The sequence below is a fragment of the Pseudozyma hubeiensis genome (assembly GCF_000403515.1).
Source record: "Pseudozyma hubeiensis SY62 DNA, scaffold: PHS27, whole genome shotgun sequence".
In the NCBI taxonomy this organism is placed as follows: Eukaryota; Fungi; Basidiomycota; class Ustilaginomycetes; order Ustilaginales; family Ustilaginaceae; genus Pseudozyma; species Pseudozyma hubeiensis.
The window spans coordinates 59,309-75,918 of NW_012133809.1; the positions used below are offsets into that span (position 1 = coordinate 59,309).

Here is a 16,610-nt window from a genome sequence, read left to right on the forward strand (position 1 = left end):
ACGCGCATATCTTCTCTAGCTCCTCTCCTGCGCTCAAGGCTGGCATACACACAAGACGGAGCTGCTTTCCGCTCCGGTGTCTCTGTAGTCTTCTCGAGAGGTAAAGATCATTTGTCCGGCCTGAGATTGCCACTTTGCGCACCGAATCAGATCCAGGAAATCAAGCAGGAATCTCAGAAACAACTTCATGCGATTTATCCACGTGGTTTGCTCATTTACTGCCCGCCGCCTCACCTAACACTCTTCACCGATTCGATCGCTCTTCACTCCCAACCCAACACTATTAAGAGCTCTTTCCTGGCATCTACACTTCTGATCATTCTCAAAGGCTGCTCAATGTGAGCGACAGGGACAGAGAGAGAGAGAGAGAGAAAGACACTGCGTGTGGGTCACGAGAGGTCCACACAAACCGATCTTTCTTTTTTTATCCGACACTACCACCTCTGCTCGCTCTTCCCGTGTCAACCGGCTCGGTTTTCCCACGCGGGAACTGCCTAATCTCCCCTTTTTGCCCTCGCAGGTCTGCCTCACTTTTCCCTGCACATCGCGCGCACTGTGACAGCTCGCCTACCCCGTCCACTCTCCCCTGCCCATGTGACACGATGATGATGGCGCAAAGTAAAAATGCATTGCAGTCGGCGATCATGGGCGAGATAGAAAGCTATACAGATACAAATGTCGACTCTAGCGACTCGAGCAGCTTCTTGACCATCAGCTCTTGCAAGCCAAGCTTGACGCGCACCGTGTGGAAGAGTCGTTTCTCCAACGCGATCAGCGTGGTCCATTCTTGACGATGCTCCAGGAAGACCTGTGCCAACGAATGTCCTATCGCCCCGTCAGACAAGGGACTCGTTTGGAAAATCGCTCCTACAGAATGAGGCAACGCGATCCTGGCATACGTGGTGAGAGCAGCGAACTGGGCTACCTCCTTTCGACGCATGCGCATCTTGGACTCGGCCTTCTGGCGGTTCTTGCGCATTTCTCTCGTCTCGCCTGCCACCACCGCTCCGCTGACAGACGAACGCGGCTCGTCGTCACCAGCTGCACAAAGCTCTTCTTGCATCGAGTCGAGCTGAGTCAGCTCAGCGGCCAAGATCGAGCCCTGCTCAATACGGCCCGCCTGCATCTCGGTCAGAATTTGACGTCGGCAGTGCTTGTACGCGCCTTGGAGCGAAATCACCACCTCGTTGAGAACGCTTCGTTGCAATTTCGTGCGGTGATGATGCACAGCGATCTTTGCCCGATTGACCGTCTCTGCGTCTGTCATCAAGTCATCTGCTTGAACATCGCCGACTTGTCCTGCATCCGAAAAGCTCGCCTCCAGAGGTGTGGGTGGAGCGGCAGCCAAGAACAGACTCGTCGGTGAGGTGAAATCCTGTGAAGAATCCGACATCGTTGGCGAAGGCTGCACCAAGCTCCCTCCGCACATAGAGGCATCTGAGCCTTGCTTCACGAACAAGCCAGAAAGACGACTCCTCGACCCACCCGAACTTCTCTCCCTGAGACTGCCGGTACCCTTGGTATCGATGGAGAACGCGCTCGACAAGGCAGGCGCCGAAGGCCTTGTTCGGAGGCGGGGCATCGAGTTGTACTTCCCAGGTGAAGCTATCCTTGCAGCTGAGCTCACACCTTGGTGTGGCCCGCCGGAAGGTTGCGATCTTGCGACGCTCATGACTCGTACGCGATCGACCAGGCAGGATGAGTGCCCCGATAAGCTGCTCATTGTGAGTGATCTTCTCCGTGTTCCTCCGTTGGATTCATGCGACGACATCTGCCGAGCAGATGGAACCGGCGAATTAAACGTATACGTTTGTGACGAATTCGATGCCGTACTCGCAACCGACGAGTTTCGGTAAAAATCGTGTCCCGAGCAGATCGTCGTTGTCATGGGCGCTACTGCCCAACCGTCTGGCGGAGCGGAATGTTGGAATGTAGGAACAAAGTTCGGGGCCTGAAGGCTAACATCCGCGGATCCCACAAGCATCTCATTTGGAGTCGCGTTGGGGTCGAGCCAGCCTGGAGCGGGAGTTGCTACGCTTGCCGGAAAGTTGAGAGATGAGAAATTCGACGAGCTTCGCTCCAGAGCCACCGAACATAGGCATTGTGATCGCGGCTGCAGAATATCACTACTGATCGTCGTAGATGCCTTCGAGGTAGGCAGAGCCTCGGCAGGTCTGTCCGGCGTTGAAACCAGGTTGGTGAACCCAAATGCGCTTGCGAGTCCGAGTGCGTTTGGTGGGTCGTTGAACGCATTCCAGTGACCTTGAATTTCAATTTGCTGTTGGTTCTTGGAAGCAGAAGTGGTCACGTTTGGTTGCGTCGAACCGTCAAGTTCGAGCAGCGCAAAATTTGTAGGCGTCGCGGGAACCGAGGACGTAGAGGCCGATCTTGCTGTGGCAAGCCCCGAAGCTGATGGGCTAGCATCAAGGATACGTGCGTTAGACGGCGAGTGCACAAGACCAGGGGTGGGGAGTGCCTCCCGAGGAGAGACTGGATAGTCATGAACACAAGCTCCAGCCGTACCAAGCGTGATTGGAACATCAAAGTCGATCCCCAAGTCCGTCATAGAGTCTTGCGGGTCAAGAATGTTCGCAGCCCCCGTCAAGCCACTCAGCTGGATGCTCTGAGAAGGCCAAACAGAGCAGACATCAGCACCGATGCGAATGGGCTCATTCTCCGTGGGTCCAATTTGAGAGAGTTCGAAGCCAAACCCGATGTTTTGTTGATACGGAGCGGTGCCAAGATTCGAAGCCGGAGCTGAGGTGTACTCGTTCGTGGCAAAGGGTGCTGTGACGCCTTGATTGATCGGCCACGCCCATTCGTCGAAAACGTTGATGTGACTCCTTTGTGATGTGACTGGCGGCTGTGTCAGCCGCTGGGTAGCCTGTGCCGCTTGCGAGTTGCCGCACTGGCAAATGTGACCGCACGCTGACTGCATGATCCCTTCTCTACAGTCACGACGATGCTTTGGCTGTTCTGCACCTCGAAATTGTGCTCGAAGGCAATATCGTGGGAAGACCTGCTGTCGCTGCTGCTAGCGGAGCTGAAGGCTGAAGGAAGAGACAGAGGGGGCCGCGAAAGATTGTAAGGTGGAGCCAAGGTGACGGGAGGGATGTGTTTTTATGGTATCAGCTCAAATTTCCGCTCATCCTGCCACAAGCGCGTTAGCGAGCAAGACGGCTTAGGCCACGCGGGCGAACATAAGCAAAGCGACACTCGAAGATGCTACCGTTCTGCCTGTAGATACAAGCCACAGAGAAGTCATTCGTCAGAAGCGAGACAGATCGGCCAGAAATAGAATGTGGCGGGCCCAGCTAAGCGCTCGTCTTACCGGTTCTGGGCTCGGTCAACTTGTCAAAATGCGAAACACGATATTGGAAACGGAAAATCGAAATTCTCCTTTCGTGGACTGTAGCGCCTCTTGATCATCAGCCCAAGATTACAAACTCCGCAGGCGATGAAAAGACGCCGGCCAAAGGCAGAGACTGTTGTAGAAGCGAAGCCGACCCAGACCGATTCATACCATGCGTCTTGTTGTAGTGCTGTACAGGCTTGGTGAGCTGCAGCTTTTGTTCGCAGGGCACGATGGTAGGGGTTTGAAAATCCACTAGGCTAGAGGGCGGCTGTTTGCGGCATTGAACAATGCGCACTGTATGCAAAGAAGCAAACGGAGTATAGGAGGGGGCATTCCACATGCCAGTCGACTTCCTCTAGCGGAATCAGCGGTGGTTGCCAAGATACTCAGCCTGAGCTTGAGCTTGAGCTTGGAGGAAGAGAGTTTCAGGAAGAGCCACCGCCGCTGTGCTAAGTATCTGCCATAGAAGTGGCTTTCAGGATCGAAAGCATGACTGAACAGCGAAACTCAGCACTCGAGGGGGCTGACTCACGCGTCAGTGACCAGCGCAGCGGTCGTTGGACTCAGCTCAGTCCGTTCAAAGCCAGACACAATCAATGTGCCAAGAGCCAAGAGCTTCGAGGGGGCACGAGTAGACGAATGCACGATTCATGCAAATTTTGATGGCTTGGTACGAGGTCAATGTCTATCGAGGGACAGTAGATTTCAGAGACCGCCCAGTCACAACTTTGAGACCCCGGAGGGGAGCTTTCTTGGTCTGTGCTTTCCACTTGTTTTCTGTTCACTTTTTCTTTATTTGTTTCATTCAACGTCTCTCTTGATGGCACGAAAGACGGACGCCCTCGTGGCTCTGAGCTGAAACCAAGGTCCTGTCTGCCACATGCGACTTGTCTCAAACGAACGGTCTCAAACGACGATATCAAAAGATGAGTGTGAACGTCCTCGAGGTGTCGGTGGACTCGTCCGTTGGCTTCCGCTCGTTTCCCCTGTCGTTCGTTGAGCTAGCACCCCGCTTTTAGAAACCCGCTGATGAACGTCCCAACACGGTCTCACAGTGGAGGTTTGACCAGCGCTACGATCTTCTCGCTGCTGAGACCGTGGGACCCGGCGGCTTGTCACCCTATTTTGCCCCTGCAAGAGGTTCCAGCACCTTCGATCAGCCCAACAGGTCTCGGCGTCACTTGTCTGCTTTGGAGCTAGTTCGGAAACGTGAATGGTGATCGCCACGCTTCCGCGGGACAGTTGTGTCGCGAGGAGAGGGTTTCGTCATGACACTCGCATGAGCTTGCTGCAGCCATGCGATCTGCTTGCTGGTGGTGGATCGCATATCGAGCTCGACATGCATTTGCGGAGCGGTCTCCTGACAATGGGACCTACTGCATCGTAGATCCTTTTTCGGCGATCGAGTAAGGCTCGGTAGAACCTCTTCAATCTCTGCTTCCGGGAGCCCGCTTTAAGCGAGACGCAGGTCGAAGATCCAGCTCGCTCAGACAAATGGAGAGACGCGTAAGCGAGGCGAGCTCACAATTGCAGAGATGTCGGGTGGCATATGCAGATGTCAAGACTCTCTACTGCTTTTGGCATTGCAGTTATGAAGAAGCCAGGGCGCATGCAGGTGCATTCCGCGGCAATGGACTGAAGCTCGCTTTCTTTCTCTGGTCACGGATGGCTTGTAAGCCCACGGGCGGAATTATGTCAGTCTCGTCTTGACGTGGCCAAATCCCCTACTGTTCACATGCTCTTGAATGTGATTGAACTATCATCTTTGTGCACGAGCTGCTCCCGTGGCCAAATATTTGCTCGAGCCGACACAGTCCGAATGTGCAGGTGTTCGACCTTTCACTTTGCCTTTGCCATCGCCTCTTCGGGTTCATAACTTTTCCCGAATGCACGTACCGCATCTGCTGTCCTGCCGGCTCGACTAATTGAGAGAAGAAGAGATGCTTTGGTCCAAGCAAGAACTCCATATTCGGTACGGTTAGAGCCAATCACGACAACGGATGAGATCGTTTTCGACCCAGCTCGAACGATGAGGTCTCCTAATCTTCTACAATCTACACGTAGACCTTCACTTTGACCGATTCGACCGAAAAAGACAGAAAGCAGCTCTCAGGTCATTCACGCTTCGTCCCATTGCTGATCAGACTCCGACAATCCAATCACAAGAGGACGATGGGTGACAAACAGGCTCAATTTCCTCGGATAGACTACTCTTTACGGAGGAGGAGAGGCGAACTGCAGCCCGGCGATCATCCTTTGCAGGCAGAATGGTACGACAGCTTATGATGCCAATTCTTCCAGCTGGGACTTCGGAAGTCGCGTACAGCTTTTCTGACGATTGAGCTGACCGGAACGCCATTGCCGTCATTCATTCAAATGACCGAATGCGGACTACATTCTCCACAGTATCTCGTCCGCGCCCCGCACCTCGATTCCCCGAACTGACATTTTCCTTGAATCAGGGAGAAGAGCAAGAGGAACAATGACGAAGGACAACGGATACAGCGACGGGGACCCAAACTCGGAGCTGCACTCCGACTTGGGCGAGAGTTCATGCGGTATTGTATCGCTATTGGAATCGAATACACTTTCATTGTTAATGGATCTTCCTTCTCCAGACTGGCTGTTGATTCTTCTAACGTAGCGGAGAGGAAAGTCGTCCCTCTCCGGCGTACATAACGAGCAAGTCTTGCTCTGCTGGACCCGATCCGACTTGCCGCCGTCATCAAATCGCGCCAGATTTTCTCATCCTCCTGACGCAGACCAATAAGAAGTACGGTACTGTACGTGCTGAGAAAGCGCGCAAGTTCGTTCCGCTTCGAGATTGCCGCTGGGCGCAATGAAAGTGATCCTCGTTGCTTCCGTTAGAGAATGACACAACCGGAACCGGAATGACTCCGGTCACACTGTTCCGGTTCTATCAATTTTCGCAATTTCCGCCTCTCCGCGCCAAGGTCTCCGTAGCGCGCGATTGACCCACAGAGGATCCGGGAACAATAAGTTGCAAAAGATGCCAAGGAGAGTCTATTGGAGTAACGCGCGAGGTTGGTACCATTGTGCAGCGAGTCGGTCCTCCGGAATACCACTTCCGAGAAAGTGTTGCTCTTGGCAACGTGCGGGACAATCCCACAATCAAGGTGGCACAATGGGAGAGGCTTTTCGCCTCCCATCAGACTCTCGAGGCGGCAGCGTATTTGCGGCGGTGGCTTTGCCCTCCGCACTGGAGACACGTCACGTCCCAAAGAAAAAGGAACAGAAAGAGAGAAAAGAAGGCACTTGTGGCGTTCAACTGCAGAAGTTTTGTTTTGGACCTCGTGGAAATCGTTCTCGAGATGTGCAGTTTTCGACAAGCTCGCTTATGCAAGAGTCGGTCTTGGCTTTTCCTCGCTTTTCTTTTCGAGTTCGGAGCTTAAAAAGTTTCCTCCGGACCTCAAAATTTCGTTCGCAGCCTCGTATGGGTATCTATTCTTCGATGTTCGGTGCATATATTGTTGTCCAATGCAAAAAGGCTGACTGAGTCCGATTTCCGGCCTGCCATCCGTTGGAAGGGACAATGGATTCCTAGAAAGCAGCGAGAGGGAACTCAATTCCGCTTCTTGGGGCCGTCCTGGCCGGATGTCGTAGCCAGATCGCATTGGTAGAACGTTATCCAGTTGGATCGGAACAAAATCATCCGTGACCAGGGATTCGCTGGGCTCAAAGCAAAAATGGTACCGCGATCCTCGAGCCATCGAGGTTTTCAACTCGTTCACGCTTCTCACACATGACACCTACCACAGCCGCATGGTCTCGTCCGTGGTTGTCAAGGTGTGTCATGAAGCTTGAGCTTAAAGAAGTCGCTGCTGTTCGCCGAACAGGCGCCGCTGACGAAAAATCGTTGAAAGTTGGACCTCCGACCATCGCCACGCGGTGTTCGCCTTAAAGGGCGTCATGTCGGAAGCTGAACTCTCCCAAACCCATCCTTCGCATTGACTCATCCTTTTGGGCGCTTGGGACCCTCACTGCTACACACTTGTAGGGTCATGCGATGCCAAGCGGCCGGAGCTCAATCTACCGGAATCTCTGTCCATATCTGCATTTCTTGTTCCATTCGGCCAAGCTTGGTTCGATTGCAAGAATGATTCAAGCGAGCGTTGCAGATCATCTTGTACCCTGTCGATCACTGCACACCTCGCTTTTCTCCAACGTCAGCAAGCGAACACTGCTCAGGACACGAAAACCACTCAGCGATCGTCAATGAAAACCGCATTGGAAATGCTGTTTGTCTGTTTTCCAAAAAAATAAAAAGGAAGGGGTGGCTTCTGTCGGGCGAAAAATTCCGATGGGACATGGCGGCTCCACCAAAAGCAGGCGTTCGCTTGACGGTCCTTGCGGATATCCAGGCGGTGGGCGGCTTCCATGGTGTTCAGAGCTTTCAACTCCCTTGCCTGCGACTGCTTGCGCACCAACAACCCAAATTGAATCCTTTGATTCCAGAAAACGCGGTGGGAAGCGAATGCGGGCGAACATTGTTGCTCTCTTATGCCGCGCTGGAGAAGGGCAAACCTCGTGAGCAGATTTCGAGTTTGACTGCGATATTGAGCGGATTCACGTCATGTGTGTCGACGCTTGATCCGTTCATCGAGGAACGTCGTTTCGCGGAGCAGCACAACTTGGCACGATGCCCAGCCCAGCAGGCTCCTTCGCTGTCCTCGATGAAGCTTGATACGACGCAACCGTGAGCAGGCATGTATTTGCGTGCGAACGATTAGCGACTGATCGCCACAGGCGGCTTCGGCTGCGTCCCTCTCTGTCTTCCACTGCTACTGGTAGACGCTGCAGAGGGTTCTCGCTCGTCCAAGCAACATCGCACACACAAGGATCTGTTGAAGCGATTGCGCGGCAGTCAGGTCCTGAGCGACACCGGGTTCTGCAACCCTCATCGTCATTACTTAGGCCCACGATTTGATGCCAGCGAATTCGTCGTACGCAAACGCTTCAACCCTGAGCTGGTCGAACATCTGTTGTCAACGCTTGTAACAAAGTCACTCCTTTTCATTCCGAGCAGGGCTGCTCCTTCACCAAACGACATCATCCTTAACGACGAAGCGCGAAGCGAGTTGAGTTCCAGCCATGGTCTCGGCGCAATTCTCGGAAGGCCACATCGTCGTCACACGAATCTCAATGCCTACATCCAGCTACAGTCACAGTGCATGTTTGATTTGAGTCACAACGTCGTTCCCGTTACATGCCGGTACCTGCATTCAGCTACAGTCTCCATGCACTTCGTCGTCGAGCCACAACATGCATCGAGGTACAGCACCAATGCATGTGTCAGTCGAAGGCTCTGTGAACAGCTCCAGCCTCCGTGCATGCCTTTGCTACATTCCATCAAACCTCGCACTACCCGCCCCTCGCCCACATTGTCTACTTAAACCTCGACAAATGCCCTCGTCAACCTCGCCTCCCCCTCCCCAGCTTTCACCTTCACCTCCACCCCAGCCGCAACAAACGCCACCTGGCCCCTCTCCACCTCGACCACCTCATCTGCTCCCGCGATCTCGACCACGCCGTCCATCACCAACACGATCGAAGGACCGTCCACGGGCGCATTCTTCACCTCCTGACCTTGTTCCAACTTGATCGTCACCACGCTAAATTCTTCGATGGGGGGATCGTAGAGCAGCGCCTCGACCTGTTTCGGGCTCGACTTGTCCCAGTGCTTGGCGGAGAGACGTCCTCGGTTCGATCCAGATTGATAGGTGCACATTTCGATCAGTGTCTCGGTGTCGCGCAGTTTAGGTGTGAGACCTGCACGCACGACATTGTCGGACGAGGCCATGCATTCGAGGATCTCGCCCTCGAGGTAGGCGTGCGGCTCGTTGGCTTGCAAAAAGAGCGCCTCGCCCGGTTGCAGTGTCGAAATGTTGAGCAGGAATGTGCAAAAGATCCCAATGTCCTCTGGGAACTCTGACGCCAGTTTGAGGACCAGCTTCCTCTCCACCTCGGGTACTCCCTCCACGGTGCCCTTTGCGAATCGTTCCGAGAGCTGAGCTGCCAAAGGCTCATACGCGGAAGCAGGAGAGTTCATGAGGTTGCTGAAGATGGTCTTGAGAATAGCCTTCGTCTCGCTCTCATCCAAGCCAGAGCTCGAAGCCTTCTGCAGCTCCACATCGGACAACTTGACCAGCTGTGCAAACTCCGGCACGGTCTTGATGAAGTGAACAATCTCCTCCAACGGTCGGAAGCCGCAAAAGCCGCGGAAAGCAGTCAGCGCGATCGCCATCTCCGGCTTGTGGTTCGGATCTTTGTACACATCAGGCCTCTGCTCGTGCAGCCTCTTGCCCAACGCCTTGTCCGGGTGAGCTTGGATGCTCAACGCTTTGCCCACGCTGAGAACCTTGAAGAGGAAAGGCAGGCAACCCGGCTTCTCATCCGAGAATTTGGCGACCACCTTCTCTCCGATCAATTCCGGGTGCTGAGCGAGGTAGGACGACAGCGCTTGGTACTTTTCATTGCCCTCCGGTTGGCCAGCAGCGATGATTCGCGACGGCATCGACGGGTGAGTGCCCATCCAAAGCTCGGCATACGGCTTGTCGTCCTCCGCCTTGAAATCCAGCTCCTTGGTCGCACTCGCAAACTGCGCCACCCGTGAAGAAGATGAACCCTGAATACCCCAGTCATACGACTGTACTCCTGGAATCAACCGGAACACCTTTTTGGTCGTTGTCGTTGTCGTCGTCATCTTGCTACCAATGTCCGCTTGATCGTTTGGCGTTGCGATGCGATCGGTAGTCTCGAGATGGTGTGCAATGCTCTCGATCCGAGTATTTGCCATTCCCTGTCGTTTGCTTCGCGGAATGAGCTGGTAGAGATGATGGTAGATCCAAAGGCAATGAGCGTGGAATGCATCGACCAGATCTTCCCTGAAAGCGGTGGTCCATGCAGCGTGCTAAAATTTAGGCCAATTCACAATTATCCCGCCGTCTAAGTTCCGACGTGCAGCACGTTGACCGTGAAATTTCGTTCTATCGGCACGAAATCCCGAGCACCGGCCGACGCTGTTTGCAACGCTAGCCTGTTCGATTGGCTGAACCCGCCATCGGCCTATTTGAGTCGCCGCACTCCCGAGCTCCGACGTGCATCCGACACGTTCCCCTCAAACACACTCTCTTACAATCGATGCTGCACAACCAGTCATCACACACTTTATCGGCTTGAGGACGGGCAGCAGTCACAACGTTACAATGTTACATTTTCGTCGAGTCGCATATTGCCAAAAGCCGATGCCGATTCATCCTCCTCGACTTCGACTGGGCGAAGTCAAAGGCGATACTTCGCCGAAGCGCGCGGGCGGATGTCGCTGTCGCAGTGGCGTCGTTCGGCGTCCGACGCCCGCTTCCTGCGAAGAACTGAGCAGCTCGCTCTCCGCTGTCGATGCTCGCGCTTGGCGACTCGCTTGAGCTGATGTCTGCGTCTCGCTCGCACGCGTGGTGAGTACGTCTGACGGTGTAGAGCTAGGAGGACTGGGTAGGAAGTCGTCCTCTTCGTCATCGTCCTCCGCAGCTTCTGTGGCCCTCGTAGCTCGACCGGCTCGCTGCTGTCGTGCACCGCCGCCGCGCGGACGCACCATTTCGCTGACGTGCATCTTTCGTACCTCCATGTACCTTTCGCCCTCCTCGTTTTCGAGCAGCTCCACCTCTTCCGTGTCCTCGACGACGCTCGAGCCAGGTCGATCCGCGGGACGAAGCATCTCTTCGTTCTGAGCTCCACAGTATCGCTCGTACTGCTCGACCCACGTGCATCTGGCCGCGAGGTACAGTGAGAATGTTGCGCTGGCACCCAGCAAGGGTGAGAGCGCCAACAGGGCTACAACGGCGCATGCTTGTGTCTCGATCACTTTGCGATCCGCCTTGTCGAGCTGAATTCCGGCAGGTAGGGGAAAATGCATCGTGTCTCCGCCGTCATTGCCGTCCTCATCATCGTCGCTGGCGCCTGGAAGATACGAGCTGGGACTCGCAACAGCTGCCTTCCACAGCCACAGACCACTTTCGATGAGTACAAAGACCGTGGCGCTGAGAGCGACACAGACGTGATCCGAGCTGATCGAGCTCTGCGCTGGGTGACGCAAAAACGTGGTCGGGAAGAGCAGCTGGATCGTTCGCCAAGACCTGTGTAGGATTGAGAGCCTGCCATCCACCTCGAAGAAGCACTTGATGGTGAGCCACAGTCGCAGAACGATGCTGACAATGCCAAGCCCAAGATAGTACACCTTTGCGTCCTTCCACAGCGGCAGACGCATCTTGCTGCGCGAGACCATCTTGAACAAGATTTGCTTCCTCGTGTACCTCGGCGTCGATTGAACGAAAGGTGGACGTGCGGATGACGTGGAGCGGCTCGTGGAAGCGTGCGGCTGGCGATAGGCAGGGTAAAGCGAGATGAGCAAGGGGAACACGTGCATGATCATCACCTTCGTAAAGCTGTTCGGATGCCGAAGCACCGACGAGAGACCGGCAACAACAAACACAGGCATTCCGACTCTTTCCGGAACGCAGCGTTGCATGATGCCGGCGACCTTGTCCATGAACATAGGTTGGGGAGGTAGCGGCGTCCTCTGCACAATGAGCTTGGTGGAGATGACTCTGATGCTCGGATCAGGCGACCTGATCGGAGTCGGTGGAAGAGAAGTGTCCAAAGATGCAGCGGGACGACGATCGGTTGTCTCTGCGAACCGCATGGCGACATGAAACGGCCTCTCCTGCGCGAGACGGTCTCGCTGCGGAGGAGGCCAGATCTCGGGCGGAGATGGAGGTGTGTCGTCTTCACGCGGGGTGATGACGCGATGCTTTGCCTTGAACGTCTTTTCCGAACGAGTGTCAATGAGGTCGTACGCCTCGAGGCGATAGATGACGGCGAGGTTAAAGAGGTTGAATGCAAAGCTGATGGCGACGAGCTGACCGAGTGCCATGACGGTCCACACATGCGGGATGCGGAGTCGCTCGCCCTCGTGACGAAGGAAGAGAGCCCAGGCTCCCACCGTGATGATACAAATCTCGCTGCTCCACCACCACGAAGGGGCGTCTCTGATCACCTCCATCCAAGCTTCCTTGAAAAGGCTGAGCGACGCCAACCACTGCGAGATACGAAGAATGCGCAGATGCAGTGCAGGCACAAGCAGAGCCGGTCGAGCAAGATCGAAGGGAGGCGGCGCAGGCGGAAGCGGATAGGATGTAAGATGGCACCGCTCGAGATAGGCCAAGTAAGAGTGACGCAGGAACGAGAGCATGTAATACCACGTAGAGGCCAGGCTGAGGATGGCGAGGAAGGCAAAGATGCTTTTCGCGTAACAAGCGTCGTTCTTAAGCGCCCACGTAGCCAGTCTAATCATAGCATCAGCGACGGGCGTATCGGTGTGATGCTTCTTGGACGTTGATCCTCGTCCGAACAGGTCTCTGTGCGCTTCCATCACGTCGTCGTCACCATCGGCCGGAAGCTCGACCAAACCGAGCTCGCCAGATTCGTGTGGCGTCATCTGGAGCTGGCGATACCGCTTTGTCGCAATTCTGATGACACGAAATGCAAGATAGAGATTGATACAAAGGTAAGTGACGAGGATGAGAAAGTTGGGCTCGAAGAGCGAGTTGAGCAGAGAGAAGAGGCTCGGATCGTGAGGCGACATCGTGGCGGGTGGCCTGATCGCTGGGCCAGCAGAGGCTAGTTTGTGGGATGATGGCTCCATGGCGATGGTGGACGTGCAGCGAGCGGTTGCCTGTTCTGTCGATGAATGCGAGCTGTCGAGCCTTGCTGCTGCGCAGTCGTCGATTGTCTCGCTGCTCCTCGTCCTGGCGCAGGGTGAACGAAGGGGGATCCTGGCTGAGTCGGGCAGTATCCCTGCGATGAGTGAAGCTTTTCTTCGGAGGAAAGCGATGTGGCGCAGAACCTCAGCAGGCTGAGTCGAGGGAGCAGAGGATGGAGCTGCCCAGGCTGAATCAGCGCAGCTATCGCGGTGCAGCCTTCTTTTGTCGGAACTGCCGAAGCCCTCACGCCGCACGGATCACGTTTGGCCAAGTCGAAAGAATGGAGGCAGCTGACATTCGATCAGCGGCGCTGAGTTCATATTACAACCGATCAAGAGCAAGGCGACAGGCAGACGATGGCCAAGAAGTCACCTTTGCGAACGGTTCCGAAGTGAGGGCGTGATGCGAAAGGCGTTCAAAGAGAATGTGGGATTCGGGCCAGGAGAGGTCAGGACCCTGAAAGCTGAACTCCGGCTCACCGCGCCTCGACCGTGCGTTGTGAGTGGAGGCGAAAAGCAAAAGCGCAAAAGAGATCGGAAGCCGGGGTCTGACTTTTTCGGTTTCTTCCTTCGCCATCAATGGTCCTTGTCCACGACTTCCCACTGTAGCATCAGAGCTCGACGAAGCACCACAGCTGCAACTGATCAAAAGACAAAGATGGAGACGATATCCTTGCCCTCGACGCTACCCTCCCCTTTGCAACAGGTGCATCTCGCACACTTCTCCAACCTCGATCCAGAGTCCCAATCTGCAGCCATCATACGTCGGATCATCTCCGCATCGCAGCTTCCCACATCGACAGCCAGCGGGGCATCCGAGGAGAAGATACAGCAGGCAGATCTCGAACGTTCAAAGCTGGATTTTGCATTTCTCGACCCGACCAAGCTGTGTAGCAAGCAGCATGTGCTCACCGCAGTAACGCAGGCGGCGGTGGTGTGTGCGAGGAGTTGGGACAACGAGACACGAGCGTTCAGGGAGGGAGAGGGGAGTATCGGCGGGATGAAGTCAAAAACACCACATTCCGAGGTCATCTACATGCTAAATCCTGGCAACAACGTGAGTTGGCACTGAAACGGCAGCTACCTTCGATCAAAGATGCGATTTGCTGACATTTGCTTCCTGGCTTTGCAACTGTGAACAGGTCGGAGAATCACTCAAACGGTTCGGTCTGTCGCCAAAATCGACGTCGTTACTGCTGGTCAAGTTCTCATCGCCAGCATCAGATCCTCAAGCTGTCTTGCAAAGCATGATCGATGTCGTCTCGGCGACCAACCTCACCACACCACCAACGACCGAAGCAAACTACCCAATAGACATCGATCAGACCATCCGATACGGCAGCTACTCCGCAACACCCTCCACCACAACGCCAGTGACAGACTGGAAAGATCTCAACAAGATCTACAAGCTTCAAATCCCATCGAACCTGCTCAACAACAAAGAGGACAGTAGATGGCAGAAGGAGTACGAAGACATTGTCTGCACCAGCGTTGCCATGAAGCTCGTCGCTGGGTGACATTGCTGCCACTGTCCCAAGTAATGGAATGACATTCGAAGCAGGCGATCGCTTGTGCTTGCGTGTGTAGTATGCGCACAAACTGACAAAGCCCGTATGGCATCATCATGCCGAGAGTCAGATGCTGTCTCTATTACTGCACGTCGTCTACGACGTGCGGCGTCGAGAAATCGGCGCAAATGGACAAATGAGGGGGATTGAGCTTTACTCTTCGGCTGCCTCTGCCTTGGCCTTCTTGATTTGTGAGAGCTCGCGTTGTCTTCGGATGAAGCTGTACAGTGATCATTTCGTTTGGATGAAAGAAAGAGTCAGCAACGCTGTCTACGGAATGAAGAGGAAGGGTGCAAGCGGTGTAACTCACTCGTCGTATTGGCACTTTTCGTATGTGTGTCTGCGAAGGGGCAGTGCAAGAATGTCCATTGAGGCGGTATTAGGATGTCAGTAATGCAGCCCGAATATGAGATTGAGCCGTCGTGGACGTCTGCATGCATGCGTTAATGTAGATTGAACAGTCCTTCGGAAAGTACCGATCGTTTCTGTCGATGGAGTTCGTTCGCTAGGATCATTGTCGCTAGTGTTGATGCTTCGTGCGCCGACGGGCGGTCTTCAAGCGGTCGCTACTCACCGTTCGTCCTCGCACTTCCAAGGAGCGTAAAGCGTCTGTTTCCTGCACTTGTTGAGTGGGATCAACAACCTGTATCGCAGAGCAAGACAGAACAATCGTCAGCCAGGTAGTTCTTCCATACTTCCGCCATCTCCACCATCTCCACCATATCCACCGCAGCCTTCACGGTGTACCCTTCTTGCCTTCCGTCTCCGATCAAGTCGTCTTGGCTTCACCGTCTTTCAACTCCATAATGCTGATTTGCTGGGAACACCTACGCAGAGCACTGGTCTCGATAGCCGAGGGGCAGTCGGGCGGCGTTCGCCTCTTCCACTGAAGCTGTATGTGTGTCGGCCATGTTCGTGCTTTCGATGTTTCGGACAGTAGGATGGTGGTGATCCCATCGGAAGGGTTGCAAGATGGCGACCGATTCAAGCTTCTCGCTTTGGCCTCCGTCACGTGTATCCATTTTCCGTACGTAAATAATTCCTTGAGTGAACCGTGCAACTTGGCAGTCTAACAAAGCTATAGATAATCTGAGAGGATGACGTTCCTTTTTCGGAAACAACCGAGAAGAACTGCGCTCCACACAAGCGGCACAAATCGGGCGTACACTCGAAACCCTGTGTGCTACGTTCTCAACGTTGTCCAACAACCAACACCATCCCCCTCTTTCCTCGCTCGCTTTCGATTTCGAACAGCAAAGATGTTGCGAACACTCGTGCGGAGAGCACACGTACACAAACCAGGCTTCCGATTCCCCGATAGAAAGGCTCCCAAAGGTAAGCTCTTCCCACTATTCTCACCCTCTCGTCACCTCATACCTTTTACTCACTCTCTCACCTTCTTCTTTTCTCTTTGCGCAGAAACCCACAAACCTCATCCGCATCCAGCAGCACCCTCATCCATCGTATCCTCCTTCGACCACTTCCAGAAAGTCTTTGCCTCCGGTCCCCACTTCCACCCCGAAAAGCTCTCCTCTCCTCAATCCTCTTCCTCCTCGTCCGAATCCGGCAGCGGGAGTGGACTGCTCGGAAACGTAGACATGAACGATCGCGAAGTGGCGGAAGACATCCACCTGTTGCCGGAGAGGTTCTGGAGGACGCCGGCGCTCACCTTCTCAGATGCTGAGATGGAAGCAGTCATGGTAAGCATCTTCGACTCGCAATGCAGGGACGGAAACGGTACTGACGACAACGCTTGGCTTCTTGTTGCGTCAATGCACAGACTGGAGGAGCAAACTGAAGTCCGACATATCACACACTTTCTCACACTCGAACTTTACTCGCAATGCATACCATTACCCAACACACTTCCACCTTGCAGCTAGATCACACATCACACACAAATGTCCCTTCA

General features: G+C 54.4%; 6 protein-coding genes across 6 annotated transcripts; 2 read left to right on the forward strand and 4 right to left on the reverse strand.

Moving 5' to 3' along the window:
* Nucleotides 1-661: 661 nt before the first annotated feature.
* PHSY_002611 (hypothetical protein) lies at nt 662-6,081 on the reverse strand (the record flags this gene model as incomplete). The annotated part of the gene is made up of 5 exons (XM_012333233.1): nt 662-2,908; nt 2,983-3,050; nt 3,524-3,710; nt 5,252-5,426; nt 5,783-6,081. The coding sequence occupies 5 exons, from the start codon at nt 6,079-6,081 to the stop codon at nt 662-664; spliced, it is 2,976 nt and encodes a 991-aa protein (XP_012188623.1).
* Nucleotides 6,082-6,219: 138 nt separating this feature from the next.
* PHSY_002612 (hypothetical protein) lies at nt 6,220-6,525 on the reverse strand (the record flags this gene model as incomplete). Its single annotated transcript, XM_012333234.1, has 1 exon — nt 6,220-6,525. One exon carries the CDS (start codon nt 6,523-6,525, stop codon nt 6,220-6,222), a length of 306 nt encoding a protein of 101 aa, XP_012188624.1.
* Nucleotides 6,526-8,765: 2,240 nt separating this feature from the next.
* PHSY_002613 (mannose-6-phosphate isomerase) lies at nt 8,766-10,172 on the reverse strand (the record flags this gene model as incomplete). The annotated part of the gene is made up of 1 exon (XM_012333235.1): nt 8,766-10,172. One exon carries the CDS (start codon nt 10,170-10,172, stop codon nt 8,766-8,768), a length of 1,407 nt encoding a protein of 468 aa, XP_012188625.1.
* Nucleotides 10,173-10,628: 456 nt separating this feature from the next.
* Nucleotides 10,629-13,013, reverse strand: PHSY_002614 (hypothetical protein; the record flags this gene model as incomplete). Its single annotated transcript, XM_012333236.1, has 1 exon — nt 10,629-13,013. The coding sequence occupies one exon, from the start codon at nt 13,011-13,013 to the stop codon at nt 10,629-10,631; it is 2,385 nt and encodes a 794-aa protein (XP_012188626.1).
* Nucleotides 13,014-13,533: 520 nt separating this feature from the next.
* PHSY_002615 (hypothetical protein) lies at nt 13,534-14,647 on the forward strand (the record flags this gene model as incomplete). Its single annotated transcript, XM_012333237.1, has 2 exons — nt 13,534-14,187; nt 14,273-14,647. 2 exons carry the CDS (start codon nt 13,534-13,536, stop codon nt 14,645-14,647), a joined length of 1,029 nt encoding a protein of 342 aa, XP_012188627.1.
* A 1,148-nt stretch (nt 14,648-15,795) lies between these two features.
* On the forward strand, nt 15,796-16,496 carry PHSY_002616 (hypothetical protein; the record flags this gene model as incomplete). Its single annotated transcript, XM_012333238.1, has 3 exons — nt 15,796-16,033; nt 16,118-16,398; nt 16,479-16,496. The coding sequence occupies 3 exons, from the start codon at nt 15,796-15,798 to the stop codon at nt 16,494-16,496; spliced, it is 537 nt and encodes a 178-aa protein (XP_012188628.1).
* Between the last annotated feature and the right edge of the window lie 114 nt (nt 16,497-16,610).